At 40.3% G+C, this 18,817-nt stretch overlaps 2 protein-coding genes across 2 annotated transcripts in view; both read left to right on the forward strand.

Moving 5' to 3' along the window:
* The window catches only part of dtnbp1b (dystrobrevin binding protein 1b), a 555,482-nt gene that overhangs the window by 336,911 nt on the left and 199,754 nt on the right, over nt 1-18,817 (forward strand). The window lies entirely within an intron of this gene.
* fam8a1a (family with sequence similarity 8 member A1a) lies at nt 283-3,525 on the forward strand. Its single transcript, XM_020597560.1, has 6 exons — nt 283-874; nt 1,143-1,263; nt 1,456-1,579; nt 2,237-2,376; nt 2,588-2,728; nt 3,060-3,525. The coding sequence occupies exons 1-6, from the start codon at nt 412-414 to the stop codon at nt 3,070-3,072; spliced, it is 1,002 nt and encodes a 333-aa protein (XP_020453216.1). The 5' UTR covers nt 283-411; the 3' UTR covers nt 3,073-3,525.

An 18,817-nucleotide genomic window follows, 5' to 3' on the forward strand; every position in this document is an offset into this window, starting at 1 on the left:
GGTCGCCCCCAAACGGGAAACAGCCGAAAGAAGAAGAAGAAGATGAGGATGATGGAGCCGATAGCTACCGATCATGCGGAAAATACACAGAATGCGCCTTTAAGTGGGTCATACCATTAATGACTGAAAGGGGGCTACTGTTAGCTGTTGCCACAAAAAGATCGTTTTTTTCTGAGCACAGACAACGTAGACAATGTGCTTATAGATGATAAATAATGGTCTATTCAGAATTATAAAAAATATTATAGTATGACACCGATGTAGGGAGACAGGTGTTACTGTCTATCGATTTCCGAGGTCCCTGTATTTACAAAGACTTAGCTGGCGCCGTGTCAACTACCTGCACAGAGCGAATGAACGGAGCAGATGGACGATGAGCTGAGGTTGTAGAGACGTCTCTAAAAGATATTCATGGCAAATTACAGGATCCCGAAAAGTGGGTCAGCTATGTTTCCGACAACAAGTGACAACCACCGTGATGGCCCTGAAGCTGACGCAAAGCAGCCTCAAACCACTGCAACAAAGGAATACTGCGCACAGTTGCAGCAGTGGATGTGGCATTATTACTCGGGGTCTGCTACCTGGCACAGCTGGCTGGCTCTGTTGGCCTTCCCCTTTCCTCCTCCTTGCAGTTTCCCTCTGCCGGGGGCAAGTAGTACTCGGACACCGTGTACACCTGCCTCGAACTCCGGCTGTGAACAGCAGGGTTCTGACACGGGAAACTGGCAGAGCTACCAGTACCAGTTCAGCTTCCCCGCATCCTCCTCTCACCCAGGTGGTGCACAGGCCGTGCAGACCTCAGCCGCGTCCACGACCCAGCCTACTGATGCCCGGCCAGCCCAGCAGCAGCAGAATGGGAATCCACCTCAGGCAGGTAATGCTGGTCCTCTTTGTTGTCTTTCAGCCTGCGGTAGTCTTGTGTGCGCTAGGCAAACTAGGTCTGCTGGGTGGCAGGCTTAAGTCTATGGAGCCTGGAAAACAAGCTTATATGCTTAGAGTTATTCCAAGGGCTCACCCAGTCCACTGCAAGCCTTTGGAAACTTTCAGCAGGCCTACAATACAGTAGTTATTTTAGGTCATTTATTTGAGCGGGTTAAGTGAAATTCTTAGCATATTCACTTGTCTTTCCATTTGCCTCACAGGACGGGAATACACCATCCCCTCTCCTCTCCAGAGGTTCCTAGCAGAGACAGTGGACTTCTTTATCCTATTTTGTGTGAAGGCCACCATAGTGCTGTGGATCATGCATTTGACTGGGATGAAGTAAGTAAAGCTACTGGACAGTGTTCAAGGAGACGGAGCGGTTTGAAACTGTACATTAAAGAATTCAAAGCTGTGTTTCAGTTACAGGATGAAAAATAAAGAATTTGCATGACCATCATTACTTTAATGCCAAGTTGTATTACCATTCCCCAGATCCATCCTCATACAGGTATACTCTCCTCCTGTTTAAAGGGACATTACCAAATTTATTACACAGTTCATTGTGGAGGAGATAGATGAGAACACGTCCATGGAGGACCTGCAGAAGATGATGGTTATAGCTCTGGTCTACAGGGTGCTAGTGTGTGTCTACGAGGTGAGTTACATTTCACACTTCCTTGGTAATGGGGTTAATGCAACTGCTGAAGAGTAAGGGTCTTCTTAATGTAATGCTGCTTATTATACAGGTTAATCCCAGCAGAACAGAAACACTCCAGCCTCTTAGAACACTATTTTTATTTGTAATAAAAACAAAATACTTAGTTAGAATATGTAACATTCCCCAGTTTGTCCATCTGCAGTTGCTATGAGCGGTCTCATTAACACATGCTCTTGTTTAATGAGAGGTAAGGCAGAGCCAGAGTTCTTAGCACAACACTGTTCCCCAGTGAGGACAGTGATGCAATGTTGCATTCATAGTTGCCTGAGATTAAGTCATATATCAGTAGCTTGTTTTCCCAGGTGGCATCTAACAGTGGGACATTCAGGCCCCTCTGCACAGACTAATGCTGTAGTGTTTCCCTTTACTCTTCTTTGTGAGGACTTGAAAATTAATTTCTTGTGTTTTTACTGCTGTGTGTGTGGTATCATTAATCTCTTCTCTCTATCATTAATCTGCCAGTATCCCAAGATATATTACAATTTATTAGCATGACCAGGAGTCAGCTGGATTTTGGCGATCAAAGCCACACACTGGGAACAGAGAAAAACTGCACTCAGAGTTGTCTGACTTTTATCCTCATCTTCTAATCAGATATTCTGTATATGGGGCGCTGGCGGTGCCACACCGGGGAAGTTCCTGCTTGGCCTGCGGGTGGTGACATGTGACACAACCACTCTGGTCCAACCCAACCGAGTCCTTGTTTTCCCAGCATCTAATGTCTCCCTCTCTGCGTGAGTGGTCGCATGCATTTTATAACCATGTAGATGAAATTTTATGAAATATCTTGATCTATATTTGCCTTTAAACTGAACATTCGATTGTTCGCGTTGGAGTCGATTGTGGTGTCTAACACACAAAGCAGCGTTTCTTGTAGATCGTCTTTGTAGGACTTTTCAATTCAGGTTCTGGTTTTGTTTTGTTTTTTTGTCTCAATGTTCACAGCTCTACAGTGCGGGCGCTGAATAAGAACATCTCTATTGCCTTCCTCTTTCCCGTCTTCATCACTCTCCTCTTCTTCCAGCACAACAGGACTGTGTATGACATTGTGGCGGGGACCATAGTTGTTCAGCAAAGAGTTGACAGGTAGCCCCTCAGGCTCTCTTATACACACCAGGAGTAATGATAAAGGTTGACACAATGGGTGTCCTGAAAATAAGAGCGATGCATTGGCGCATTTCTAAACTTTGATGTGAATTGCACTTCAAAACCTGAAGCATGCAAGTTTAGCCTGGTACATTAAATTTAAAGAAAATCAGCTTTACATCTTTTGGTGTGAGGCTTTTTTAACTCCTGAATCAGCATATAAGCTTTGAGAAGAAGGGTGCTGTCCAGTGTATCTGGGATATCCTGAGACGTCTCCTTATATGATGTGAATCTGTTTAATTATGTACTTTTGCTATGCCTAATCTCCTAGATCTAGGATGTGAAAACCTTGGCGCCCTCCTGTGGCTGTACTAAAGAAATGACGGATTGTCTGTATGCAAGCAAAGTAATTTGACACATGCTGTAGACATATAAGAGTTCGTAACATAGAGGCTTTAAAGAAGGGTGAAACATGATTAAGTTCTCTACTTTGCTGATTTTTCTTACATGCATTATTCTTCGAGGTGATAATGGAGAATCAAATGTTTGGCTTGCTAATGATTGTTGTGTAATATAGTGATTATTATGCACTCACACTGAAGAAAGACTTGTCTGTAACCCTTCATTGTGTCTATGATTATTTTTGATGAAGTATTCTTTTGATATGTTTCTGCCATGGTGAACTGTAACATAAACTGTTTTTCCTGCAATATATGAGGTTCAGATGAGAAATTGTGTTTGGGAGTTCTCTTGTGTGTTTAGACTTGTAGTGGTTGTGACTCAGAGCAGCTGTTCAGCATCAAAGAACCATTGTTTGATTCAGATGCATCACTGAATGCCACCATTTGTGTCAGATTTCTACTCAGGCACAATGTAAAACTCTTCGATTATTAAAAATGGTTAGTGATGTAGTCACATACGGTAATGATGATTTAGGAGTCCAGTTTAGAGTTTACTTTAATTCACAGTTTGGCTGCTTATTTCAGTGAAGTGAAAATTTGGAATCAAATTATTGTTCTATATTATTTAAATAAGTACAGCATATTTAGATCTGCATGCTTACAGGTAAACAGATACTGACTGCCTAAACCCACAGAGACATGGTCAAGATGATTAAAACTGACATTAATTATCCATTATTTAAAAAATCATGGCCAAATATTTTAGTAACAATCCCAATAGCAGTATACACGGTATTAACAGATGACCAGTAAATATCATTGTATACCAGTAGGCCTTCATATAATCATGGAAATATGTTGATGCTCCAGCCACATTTGATTTAGTCCTGATTCCAAACAATGATTATTTTTATATTTGAAATTAAAACTAATTCCATTAATTTGTTAAAACAAGCTGATATTGCTAATAAAAACAGCAGTAATGGTTTAATGTGATTTTGCACATGTTGTAAATGGCAAATTTTGATAAAACCTAAATAAAACTTATAGCTGCTGATATGACACAAACTGACATTTATCCGTAAGAAGGAAGCAATAGAAGATCAAATGAAAGGTGTCATGTAAGTATACCCTGTTAGATCGTCTTTCATGAACATTAGTCCCTTCTCTTAAGGGAAAATTGAGTTGCTGTTTTTGATTGATTGCTTGTTTTTGTTTTAACAGCCTTGCTATATATATACAGTAGCACTAAGGGGTGGGCAAAGGGATGCAGCTGTTCTCAGAGGAAATGTGGAAGATGTTTAATGTTGAACAGGCAACATATGAGAGGAACAGGTATGAGTGTATCCATTGTTCTAAGTAATGAATGACTTTAAACTATAAAAGCAGCGCGGATCGAGACAAAAGTGCAGAAAATTTAATATAGCTGACAAAGGATCTTCAGCGTGGGAACATGGGCGATGTGACTGTTGTATACTAGAAATATAGGATTGAAGAGCTTAGTAAGCTTTCACCATGAAGGCAAGTTAAAATACTGACCAGTTAAGAACTATGATAAAAGTTAGTTCTAGCATCAGGATGCCATTTAACCTACTCTAGGAACAGTGTTAGCTGTTGACCTTGAGGAGCGAGTGTAGGAGTGTACATGAAAGACACAGAAACTGCGAATGGTTGTACACTAAAGCACTCCTAAATTAAATCTTCGCTATCTTTGTGCTGAAAAGAGAATTTCAAACAGATCTAAATATACAGTAGATGAGAAATTACATATTTTGTTTTCCACAGTTGCTACAACTCTTGCTGCCACATGAGGGCAGCAGTAGGCAGCACATAAACATGTGCTATCTGTTGTGGTCTAAATGCACTAAAGACTAGGTGCCGGACGTTGACATGTTTTCTCAAAGATATTTTTGAACCTAACAACTGTGTCATATAAGAAGCGCACTCTGTGACCTCATAACTGACATATTTGTATTATAACCTAAGGCATGCAAAAACATGCTGACTTGAACAATATGTTACCTGTTAGGCTAGAACCTGCCTCCCCGCTCTCACACCTGTCTGTCTGTCTGTCACTTCAAAGCTCGTGTTTTTTACTGTCGTGTCAGGTACTATATATCTCAAACATGAACCCTGAGCAGCTAATGATGTGAACACAATGTACTGTACACACACGGCTGACAGACTTTCTTTTTAATCCTCATACAGTATTTGCCTTGTGATATTTGGGTTGCTCACATCTGCGGCCTCGCTACAGTACCAAAGTCATCAGTGCGTGAGAAATCATTAGGCCACAGGTCACACAAGGTTGTGTGTTATTTGCATGAAGAAGGCCGCAGCTTGTTGACGATGCTTTCCTCGTGAATATAATCTGGACTATTAATTGCAGGTCACACAGAGCTGTTGATTGTGAAGCTTTGTCAATTACATGCTCCTGTAGTGAGGTCAGGGGCAAAAATGGTGTTTTGGGATTGTGTGTGTGTTGTGTGTACTAGTATTCTTGTTATTATGAGATTAAAGTAAGCACAAAGCCTTATACTTTACCAGCTTTCATTTTGCATACTCTTTGGTACAGCTGATTTTTTAAATATGACATAATTGATATTAAAACCTGTTCAACCTTCACCGTGCTGTATCTGGCACACTTCCAGTGAAGCATACACTCCGCCCTTCTATAAATGATCTTTATTTATCAAATTGCCGAGCAATATGGCAATGCAGTAGTGAAATGCAGTCTCTTGCCAACTTTCAACATACACACACATGAAACAAAAAACTCAAACTACAGCTGCCATTAAAGATTTTTTTAGTTTTTTTTTTTCTTGAGGTGCTTCTGCCAAATGTTACTTACCTTCCTATCTCCATTTGTACATTTTTTTCATGCCACCCTTTGTTTAATTCCTTCCAAACTCTGGTCTTTAGGATTCATTAGCTCAACTTGCTGCTTGTAACCTACGCCTATGTGTCTGGTAGTGCTGGTGTGTATGTATGTAAATGCAATGCCTGAATTATAAATCTGTAATATCTTCCAAAAATTGTGAGCTTGCTGAAATTAGATGTGAGTTAAAAAAAAAAAAGTATAAAATTCCTTTAATGGCTGTGAGGCAGTGAGAAAATTAGCTTTTTGTTTTATAATCTAACTACACGTTTTGTCAGCCATTGTGCATGATTTTAAAAGTTCATAGCAGCATTTTGTCCTTCAGTAGGACGTTTTTGTGCTGAGAGTCATGGGTTGTTCTCTGCCAGGGAACTGAGAGAGGCTTAGCAATAATTGTGCCTCGAGTGGCTCAAATACAAATTTCACAAGAAGACAGAGCAGAGGAGAGAAAGCAACAGAAAGTGTGAGACACAGAGAGAGATTAAGAGAGAGACACAAAAGCCCAAGAGGAAGGAAAGGGTTGGAAAAGTAAGATCAAAATGGGAAAAGTAGGAGAGTGCAAAAAAGTGGGAAGAGAAGTGAAGGAAAAGGGAAGAAGAGCGTAAGAATGAGAAAGACTGAGTGTGAGAGGCTGAGGGACACCGTGCTTGAAAATTCTCTCTGATCTTTGAGCCCTGGGACCAGAGGCGATGGAATACCCTGCAGATACTCTATTAAAATTCAACCAGCCTCACTAAAGCGCTCAGTTATTATACAAGAGAAACCCTGCATAGCTCAGTTTTCTCTGTTTGCTCTGTGATGCACACACACAGTACATCAAGATGCACACAAAAGACAAGCAGGCGCGCGCACACCCACCTACATTCACTAACTGAAATTGTCTTTACTGGAAGACAAACAAAATACTTGAGGACAGATGACAAGTATAGTATACTGTACATATACTGTAATAAACAACTTTAAACAAAGGCAGCGTCATTTGAAATGGAGCTCTGAATGTAAGCTTTTCACAAAACTTCAATATATGCATTGTATGTTTAGAGTATTTGCCGCTTTTGGAACACTTCAGGTTCACTTCTTTGAGGGCTGGTGTTTCCCAGTGGATTTGCACTAACTTTTCGGCTTGTGATTGTGAAGTTGCAACCGACTGCGAGAAGTACAGGAGTGAGACGTTAACTTTACAAAAACCATCTAAAACACAAGGCAGTTTAGGGACAGAACTGTACTGAAATGTACTTTCATGAAGTTTTAATGAATATATCACTCCAGCCAATTTGGAAAAAAAATCAGTTTTATTTAAGCAGCATATTGTTTTGTATTAAAATTGAAGCTGCGTTCATGGATTTTCTGACCTCTCGTGGGTAGCAGAATCAAGATATAAACACAAAATTGACATCACAGCATATAGTTGCTATGGATGAATGTATTGGCAAACCTTTGCTTAGAGTAAACATTAGCATTCATTTGAAACCGTGTATCTGGCCAACTGACAAAGTTAAATCCTGAGTGAATAAACTTGTTCCTTAGCACATTAGCTGAATGGTTCATTGTGTTCACCAGCTAATGGCTAACGTCATCTCTCTGCTGTTTGGTGCTGGGCAGGTACCACACAGTGGGATTATCAGATGTCTTTGCTGAAAACATATTATTTTGTATTAAAATTGAAGCTGCGTTCATGGATTTTCTGGCCTCTCGTGGGTAGCAGAATCAAGATATAAACACAAAATTGACATCACAGCATATAGTTGCTATGGATGAATGTATTGGCAAACCTTTGCTTAGAGTAAACATTAGCATTCATTTGAAACCGTGTATCTGGCCAACTGACAAAGTTAAATCCTGAGTGAATAAACTTGTTCCTTAGCACATTAGCTGAATGGTTCATTGTGTTCACCAGCTAATGGCTAACGTCATCTCTCTGCTGTTTGGTGCTGGGCAGGTACCACACAGTGGGATTATCAGATGTCTTTGCTGAAAACAGCTGCCTTCTATATGTCATGAAAGGGCACTGATGGCAGTGCAGAAAGGCTCCATGGCTGAAGGGGGTGACACCTTTCACATTACACACACTGTTAATGACCAATTATTAATAGAAAAAAATTGGCCTTATACCAGCTTTAAGTTTTAGTAAATCAATCCATCAAAATAAAGTGTAGGTGTAAAAACCATCTGATTCATTAACTGTACAACCGCTTGGTGGGAGTGTATTATCATATCAAATACTAGTGTCAAATGATTATTTGTGTATACACAGTGTTGTTTTGTACACAATCCATTGAACAAGGCTCAGTTATGTCTTCTTTACAAAGTGCAATAATATTCACTCAACATGTGTGGCAGTAAGTGCGAAGTGCTTCTGCTGTGTGTGGTTTCATTTTAACCAAATGTAAGCTGAGTGAACTCTCTATAACCTATCACCCCCCACCCCCCATTCTCTCTGTCTCTCACAGACACACACAGACACACACTCGCTATTTAAAACTCTGTGACTACTGCTACTGGACTTTCCTTCTGACTTCTGACTAGATTGATACTGTATTTCATGGTAATTTTTATAGGGCAACACTTCACTTTTAAAGCTACTCTACCTAATTTCTTTTCAGCCACTAGAGGATCTAGTGAGGCTCAAAACAAATTGACACCATGCTTTTAACTAGTCTTTGCACCTCCCATCTTATTCTGTTTCCTAGCAGTGACATAAGCCCCTTTTCCATTGCCTGGTACTGGCTCAACTCAACTTGACTCGACTCAACTCTACTCACTTTTGGTACTGGGTGCTTGGTTTTCCACCGCAGATGGTCCCCTCTCAGTGTAGCTGGGTGTCATGGCGACACCGCATTACACTGCTGTGACATATTCAGCAACTGACACAGTAACAATGGGGGACATCAAAGGTATGTTGTTCTTGATTCTCTTTGTGTGGCTGCTTTTAGTTAGTACAGTAACTACAATAAAGTAAATAACATTGCTTTTAAAAATGGCACTTGCTTTGTTTCAGGGCATCTTTCAAATTGATGATGTGATTTCTCTGACCAGTCGCTAGTCTGCAGTGCTCACATGTCATTGTTTAGTATTGCCTCTGCTCACTTGGAACCTTGACAGACCAAAAATAGTACCAAGTACTAGGTACTATCTCCAACATTTGACTGATGGAAAAACAAACAAGGTGAGTTGAGTTGAGTTGAGCTGAGCTGGTACCAGGCGATGGAAAAGGGGCTTTAATGTACCAGCCCATCCTCATTCCCAAGGTGTCAAACTGTTGGTATGTCAAGTATTCACTCGTGTTAGTATTTGATGCCCCAGAGCAATGATTATAGTATATGAAGGGAGAAAGTCCACTAGGAGGTGGATGGGGTGAATCGAACAAAACTCTCCCATGGGGGAGTGGAGCTTGTGTCCAGTGTGTAATGAATTGTTTTTTAAAAAGTGAGTATTTTAACTCAAGCCATAATATTTTTTTTAAACCTAACCATGCAATTTTTATTTCTAAACATTACTGTGTCATTTTTCCCCCCAAACGAAACCACGCCATTTTTGTGTACCGATGGAAGTGGGCTAACACTGTTCAGCATCCAAAACCCTGATCGTCTCCTATGGATACCAAAGGCATCCTTTTGTGTCAGTGTGAGACATAAAGGGACTTGACAAAGCATCAATATTTGACACTCTGGGAATGAGAATGTGTTGAAAATATGGACGCCTGGTTGTGGCGCACTGTCCAAAATGCAGCCTCCAGTCCAAAGCTAACATTAGCTGACCAGTGTTCTGGTTACTGCTAATGTGACACAAAGCACTAGCATTACACAAACATAGCATTACTCCCAAATTACAATCATATTCATTCAATACAAAGGTAAAATCATGACTATGCTAGGTCGCTGATGTTACTAAAACAAATGCATTATGATTTAGAAGGAAAAATGCTACATCAGAATCAAATCAAAAAGCCAAACTGATGTTAACTGTTTTTTTTTTTTTAATCTACGGCTCATATTTGACAACACAGGGTGGAATAACAGCAGAGGCACTGTAGGCAGCAGTGTCGTGGATGTCGTGAAAAATTGCATTCACATACATTTATAGAAAATGTATGCAAAAATATAAAAATAGTAGCTTAGTAATAGTGAAGTGTTTGAGCAGAGGGAGAGGAAGGCAGAAGCAGCCAGGGAACGTGAAAGTGCCACAAGCAAATAAAGCAGCTAATGGATGTATGAGCAAATATTGGAACACAAATGTAGCCTTTGTTGTGATATTAAGTTATATTCCATCAATAGAAGCTGTGTTGTTTGGATAAACCCAGACATTCTCTGTGTTGCCCAGCAGATGGGGTTCCCTGTGAAGTGACTGTCTCTCTGCTCCTCAGAGCAGGCTCTTCATTGGCTCTCAATAGCAACTGTGTAGGAGGTCGCTCAGCCAATCAGCACACTTCTGGGCCACAAACATCTGAAGTAGTATTAATGTGGAATGTGCAGGCTTGGCATGAGCTGTCAGCTAGAGTATGTAGTACTACAGTACATGTGGATGGAGGGAGGAGGCGAGTAGAGAGGAGGAGGAAGTGGTAAGCAGTCCATGGCCGAGTTGTAGTCTTATGAGGCGTCTGTGTAGAAACTTACTGTCAGCTGTTCTACATTGCCTAACACCCATAAATGCGCCACAGCCTCTCTGCTTCTCCATCTTGCAAATTCACATAAACATTATTTTCTTACATGCACACTCTTGTACAACTTGTATTACACAAACAGAAATCTGGACAATTATACAAAACCTTCATCACTACATTCCAATAAAATTTAATGGTGTTAGAATATCAATACACAGACTCCATTTAAAAAATAAATCTTTGAGGAGCTCAACATAGGCAGATTTTACTGTTTACAATGTCCTTGTTTGTGTGTGTGGTGGGGGTGGGGAGCTGATTATTCCCTTAGCAGACTGATACTGCAGAGAATGCTTGTCTTCTGTGAGTCTGTGAATCAAGCTCCAGGCCCCAACAACGAGCAGTGACGCAGGATTAGCGCCTCTTCAGTGGAGCCTCAGCAGACCACACCACCTGGTTCCACCAGTGGAGGTATATGCCGTCTGCCAGGGGACTCTTACAGTAGATCTAAACTGCTGCTGGTGTGGGTCCACTGTATAAGTGCTATGTGCAATGTGAATGTCTATAGACAGATGGCATTTATGCACGTGTGTGTATTATAGCCTGAAGAGATCAGTGGCAGGAGAATATAGAGTACTGTATAGGGAAGAGAACCAAAAGAAAAGGTGGAAAATTGTACAAAAGTGAAGCAACACATGGCATTTTTCAACATTTATCCTGTAGAGAGTCAGAGAGGGTGAAGCCAATCCCAGCTGACATTGCGCAAGAGGTGAGGTACATCCTTGTTATGGTTTAGTCCCCCTCACCAGGAGGGGGAGGGAGAACTGGGGCTGGACTCAAGATGGCTGACCCAGGTGCTAGTACAAAAAAGGTGGTTTAATGGAATAAAAACAACATAACAGGGTCCATAATACATACAACCAGGGAAGGGCAGTGATGACTAAGGAGACCAGGACGGTAAACACACAAACTAACGACAGGAACTAGGATAGCAGGAGGATGAGAACGGACAGGTGAACAAAAAGAACCAACGTACACAATGTAATCCACAGCACAGGGACTGTCAGCGTGGAAGACAAAGCATGTATTTAAGTATTGCTAACCGCATAATTAGCGTGATAAGGTCAAGCCAAAACGCACAGATACTGTCAGCGTAGCATCTTACACACGTCTTAAAAAAAATGCGGGTCAAACACAACCTTTGTATAACTTACTTTAAGTATAGTACGTTACACGTCGCAATGATCCGGCCCAGGTGGAGCGTCTGCCCGAGGTATAAATAAGGAGGAAAACTAATCAGGGGGATGCACCCCAGCTCTGTGCACCCCAGCTGTGTGCACCTCAGCTCTGTGCACAGACAAACGAGTCGCCAATTACCGAGTGCAACACAGCTGAGGTGCAGAATCCGCAGATCAAGAAAATAAAGGAGAGAAAGGTGGAGGAGAGGCAGGGGGCGGCCGCGGGCCCCCGCAAACCTTGCCCCCCGCCACAGGGCTGATGCATAGAGACAGACAATGATTCACACTCACTGGTAATTTAGAGTCACCAGTCAACCTAACCTGCATGAACATGCAAACGCCACACAGAGAGGCCCATCTGGGATTTCAAACCAGGACATCTTTACCATGAAGCAATGATGCTAACCACTGCACCACTGTGCCACCCTAAACATAACTCATAACATAATGTAAAACTTAATATCCTAATTTTTCCTCTGACACTGACAGAAATATTCCTAGTTGTTTATTGTTGTTTCAGTTATAATGCAAATTTAATGTATAACTCTATCACAATGCGCACAAAACAAAAAACATTCAATCAGCTGCAATCAATCAATCAGTCAATCAATATTTATTTATACAGTACATTGACAGTGCTAAATAATAACAACAATTAACTGCAGCTGATTACACTCACTGCTGAATCTTTTCTAGCTCCTTCCTACCAAGCACCTACGAATACTGAGCACATTTTCTACATATTGTCAGAATTTTATATGTTTTGCCAATTCCTGTTTGGCCTTTGTATGGCAGTCTGTCCTGAGTTTTGTCTTCTGTGGCTCCTTTGTTTCATGTCACCCATCATGAATTTCAGGACACATCTTGTACAATGCAGAAGGTACCGAGGGCCTTCACAATACAGAACATAAGTTAGTACATCATTTCATAATCAGCTGCTTATAAAGAGGATGTGGGGAGTCTACTGGCATGTTTGAGTCAGTGGTGAAATGTGTCTTTGTCCCAGTTAGGTACATGAAATCATTTGGCCATGTTTACAGCCTACTGCCAAAGATATTTATAGAAATGAAGAAACTCCTCATCTTCCTCATTTTCCGCTGTAAAAAATGAGTCATGTAGCATGTCTCAGCACACACACACACACACACACACGCAAGAGAAAACCATGAGCAGCAATAGATGACTCAAATGCACATGCTCTTTGGAACGGGAGTGTAAGCTTGCTGGGACATTTATAGAACAAAGTAGGGCTTGTGTTTTATATTTTATACAGCTTTTTATCAAAAACAATCCTGCTGTGAATACTGATGCCAGCTGATGATCTGTGGTGTGAGATGTGTTATCTAACTCCAACTGGTAAAGTATTATTAAACCAGTTTACATGACTGAAAATCAAGAGAACTGAGAAATGAATGTGATCTATAAATAGAGACCAAAGGTTGTCTGAATATGGAAGAGCAGACTGAAGACACAGGACTAATAACATAGCTTTTATTTGGATCCGTTTGAATTTTTTGAAATAGTGCAGTCTAATCTCTTTGTCATTTTTCTTTGTATTATATTAATCTACAGATGTGGGTTTTGTGGATTAATTCAGTAGCCTCATCTGAAGACTGATGACTTCATATTAGTTATAATTATTGCCATATTCACTATGGTGCAGTGGTTAGCACTGCCACCTCATAACAAAAAGGTTCCAGGTTTGAATCTTGTGGGCTTTCTGAGTCCAGAAACGTGCAGACGGTGGACTTGCGACTCTAAATGGTCTGTAAGCGTGAATAGCTGTCTGTCTATATGTGTCAGCCCTGTGATAGACAATGTTGGCTGAGGTTGGCTCAGCCCGCTATTACTCTTTACAGGGTAAGCAGTATAGATAATGGATGATTTCAACTAATAAGAGAGACTGACCAGAAATGTGATGTTAAGACAAACACAGGCAATGAGGTTTTGATGCATGTACAGAAATCACCAATCACATGCATCTATGGCAAAAAAAGAGACATTACACTGGCAAAATAGGAACTGTAGACAGAACTATATAATTATGTTGATTTTATTTAAAGATAAACCTCTCACCTAAGTGTGATGTAGTGTTAAAGTATAGAGCTGACTCTCCCAAACCACACAGATCTCAACATACAGCAGAAGCTGGCACAAAGATGTAGGTTGTATGTAAATAATGATCTACCACATAATGCAGCTACCAGCCTTTGGGAGAAAGCATCACGTTGCTTTGACTCAAATTAACCAGTAAGCATGTGCATGTATAACCTTGGGAAATTACTACACCAAAAATAAGTGGGAACATTTTCCCACATCCTTTTGCCACCATGCACAGATTGCATATAAGCACACATAATCCCAGGCAAACATCAATCTTCACTGTCATCCAGCATAAAAAGACACTCAGACACTCAGCAACTTCATACTGGGACTCTCCCTCACTAAAAGAGCTTTTCTGCACTTATGACAATGAGTAGACATGCATAGGGAGACACAGTGATAAAGATTAATTGTCGGTGCTGCAGAGCTTGTACAAGCACAATATTACCAGGCCTCTTGTGGCCCGGCAGCTAGAGAAGTAGTGTGTTGATGAGAAGGCAACTTTATTGATTAAGTTTTTAAAAGGCCCTTGAAACTGAGTGTCTAGACGTTCTTGTCCAATTGCACTTCAAGAGTAGAGCTGTTAGTTAACATTGGTGGCAAAATAAAAGGGGTGAGTGAAATTACAGATTCAGAGCATTTTTTAAAAGTTTGCATCATGGGCTGGGGATTTGCATTTTATAGCAGCAAGCACATTATCAGACTTTATTACTGAATTAAGCCAGTGTTGCACAGGCTCTTCAACACTCAAATGAACACACTGAGCTAACGTTGCCTTCTCAAAACATCAAATAAACACCACTGAACTAAAAGCCGAGTCATCAAATTGACTATTACAAAACAGTGAAGACCAAGCTGTTTCCAAAATATGAATGAAGGAAAAGATCTGCACTCCAGCCCTCAATTGGAATAAAAACATATGTCTCTAACAGTGGGGTGAAGAAGCAAACTTAACCTCAGTATACAGGGGAAGGGAAAAAAACTTGAAGATGTCAAGGATGGCTGAGGAAAGCAAACAGAGAGAGGTGGCTGTTGGCAGCACAAACACAGAGGTGGAACAGGATGGGAAGTGCTAATGATGGTGGTGGGACGGTGAAGCCACAGAGGCCACAGAAACAGTATTGACTGATGACCACGTCGCATTATAATCAGTCTGCTATCCTTGTTCGCTACCATTTACTATAATACAGGACTCTCAATTAATCGTTTGATTATTTTTATTATTAAATGTTCATTTTTTTAGGTTATAAATGTAATAAAAATGCAACAAAAACTGTGAAAAATGACTGAATGAGTTAAAAATCATAGCTGGACTTTTTTTTTAAACCAAGAGTTAGATGAGGAGACTAATAATACTCTCATGTCTGTCTCCAGGAAATCACTGCTTCAGCCAAGATTTAGTTTGGCATATATACTGTAACATTACAGTACATTTCATTTACCAGTTTCTGTACAGATTAAACAAATGACATGATGTGTTAACTAGTGAGCTTTAAACATGTTGGCAGATCCATATTTTTAACCTTTAGACAAGGCCAGTCCAGCTGTTTCAGCCTGTTTCCAGTGTTTATGCTAAGTTAAACAAGCTTCATATTTACCCCACAGTTAAGAAAGTACTGTCAAAGTGAATGTGTGTGAATGTTCTGCAGCTCAACTAACTGATTAATTCACTTACTGTTTCTAAAATAATACTTGAGTACTGCTTTCCCACTATCCTCACAATAGAGATATTCTCTGCTTTCTCTTCTTTTGTCCTCTACTTCTGCATCTGCCATTCTACCTCTCACTTGTGTTGTAAAAGCTGGTTCCTCACACTGTCACAGTGTCTTATCTGTTATCCATCTGACCTCTTGCTGAGTGTACTGTCCTGATATCATTCACCACTGTTGGTATGCATGGGTTGAAGAGCCTCCTTACTTGGACAGTAATTAAAACATACATGAAGGGCTGCTGGTTTTATTTTTGGGAAATGGTGGGTGGAACAAAGATATCAGTTTTAGGAAACAGCAGTCGCTGTATGCAGATATAATTACAATAAGGGTGAAGATGAAATGAAATATTATCATCAATATGGTTTGTGGTTTAAAAAGGGAGGGAAAAGGTTAAAATAACAGTTCAAAGTATGTAGAATAAGTAGGAAACCATTCTGTGTCCCAGTAATTTGCAGTCTCATCCGCCAAGGCTGCAGGCAAGTTCTGGGTCCAGAACTAAGATCTGATTATTTTTATACAGAGGGACCTTGGACATTAATACACATACAAACATACTCACACTGACCGCACTCTGCTTCAATTCATATGTCAGATTTATTTGTGTGCAGAAGAAGAGAGAAAATGGGAGACATATTTACATCCATGAGCAATCTAAATTTATATTAATTCCATTAAGGTGTGGGATTTCTAACCAGATCACATTAAAGCACTTCAAATTACTTCCCAAAATCTGCCTGACCGGGACAGACAGATTCAATCGGCTGCTGTTAATACACAGATTAGAGAACTCTTATTGCCTCCTAATCCTCTGTACTTCATTCTCCCTTGTCTCAGAATGGGGAAGGTGTGTGAGAACAAGTTAGCCGACAGCAGTCTTTCTCTGTAGGATTACACTTGCAAGGGCAACTTTAAGCCTGTGTAATTTAGTTGTTAGAGTTGGTGTGAAAATGATGGTACCTAAAATACATTACAGTGTCGGTGAAAGGATATTTGAATACATCTGACGGAGATGTGGGGGTACATCTGACCAAAAAGAAAACGCTTACAAAATAATACATTTTCAGGGGTAATCATATTGTTTGTGGTGAATGTGACTATACAAACTGAAATAATAGAATAAAGTGAAAAACTTCATTTAATCTCTTTGCATAGTATATTATAGCGTCTGGGCTGAACTTGTAGACACTTCCACATCTGAGCAAAAGAGGGAGCAGTGAGCAGCTGTGAAACACACCATGCCCTGTGTGAGGAGGGACTTTCTGCAAAGAAACCCAAAGCAAAGAGACTGAGCATTCCTCTTCTACTAAGAAAGTCTTTATTTTTTGCTGAAAATATGAAAAGCTGACATGTTAATGTAGTGGCCTGCTCTTTCTTCTGCTTGAATTTTCACACCAGCTGAACAGGTAAATGGTAAAAACTATGGTGCTCGATGGATTACTATACTGTGTTAAGTGGCATGCACTTCAGACATTGTGCCGCTGTTACTCTGCTGCTCAGTTAAAAAAAAGAAAGAAAGAAAGATGACCATTAAAATCTCTGAAAATCCCTTAAGAGCTGCTTCCAAAGGCTGGTGATGATTAATTATTTATCTGCTTTAGTGCATGTTTTAAGATCATGGTGTTATTTATTCATATCCCAGGTGAAGTGTCAAATCCCTTCTTTGTGTGTACTTGTCAGTCAAGTGGATGTCTCTTATATAGTTGAATAAATTTGGTTTTAACAGAGTTGTTTTGTGGTTTTCTGGTCAGAAGAGGTTAAAAACTGACACAAATACTTAGGTATTAGATTTTTTTAAAAGTAGTGAGTATTTCTTGTCATTCCATTTTTAATATTTCTTTTGGCACACACCCTTTCCTCAAAAGAGAGCTGAGGTTAAAAATTGCACTGACATGAAAAGTATGAGTCATTTAATCTCGTAAAATAGCTGTAGTGGTTTAAGCTGCCAGTATCTGTTTCTCAAGGCTTTTCCCATACAGGCCACACCTGGTACTCTTTATTGTACCAGGCTGTATACTGCTCACACCTCCTTCAAAGAACACAGGTACATCTCTAGGGAGGAACCCAACCCTTGAAGAGTCTGCTCCTCCTCTGGGAACAGTTCTTTATTATTCCTCAGGCACACCGTGGCCCTGCACTACATACATAGTACTGCAGTATGTATTGAACTCTGAATGGTGCAAGTAATTCAAATAAAGGCTCTGTAGAGAGGCTACATCTGAACTGACTTTGCCTACATGTACACATCATGTTTGAGTCCTTTTTCACTGCTACAGTCTAACGTGGAGCTTTCCATATGCAAATACTTTCATCATGTATGGCTGTAAGTACATGCAGAGTACAACAAGAGAGTTAATACTGATGTAAATATAGGCTTGTGTTTCTGCAAATGTCTGTATGGATCTATTCCTGTGAGCTAGCAAGACACTAAGCAACAAATCAGGATCACTTGGATTATTCAAAAATGTTACTGCGTTCTCTGACCTGACACATATGCTGTGAGGGTGAATCATACAATGTGACACTATAGGAAACACCACAGGGACTACATAATAAATAGTAAAACTCCTTACTTTTGTCTCCATTTAAATATCAAAGTCCATTAACCACCAGACTGTCTCTCTTCATTTCTATGCAGGCCATGAATGTAATGCTAGCCTACTGGCGCACCGTCCCTTTGTGTGACAAGCGCACAATAGAGTGCTGTACAATAGGCCACTTATAGAGTGACTGGCAACCTCGTGCACCTTACTGCTCATGCTCAGTGTCAGGTTGCATTCTGTGGTGATGAAGAGGGCAACGGTGTTTGCTGCCATGATGGAAATCTGGAAGAGGTCTCAGAGGTCAAGGGGGAGGGGGTGACTTGATTTTAACACTTTGCCAGCAACAAATATGTGGCTATAGTTTGCAGGTTAAAGTGAATTAGCCATAGCAGAATGAGGATGTTTTCTAGTATTATTCCATAATTTTGTACATGTCTGAGGCTATGTGAAAACACAGCAGCTGAGATTTTCCACCATGTCACTTAGGGCTGTGTATTGGCAAGAACTTGGGAATACGATATGTACCATGATACAGGGGTTACAATTTGATATATTGTGATACTGTAAACAAGGCGATATATTGCAATTTTTAAAAAATGTAATTTTAGAAAACTGTCATA

This window comes from Monopterus albus, unplaced genomic scaffold, assembly GCF_001952655.1.
Source record: "Monopterus albus unplaced genomic scaffold, M_albus_1.0 scaffold34.1, whole genome shotgun sequence".
NCBI lineage: Eukaryota > Metazoa > Chordata > Actinopteri > Synbranchiformes > Synbranchidae > Monopterus > Monopterus albus.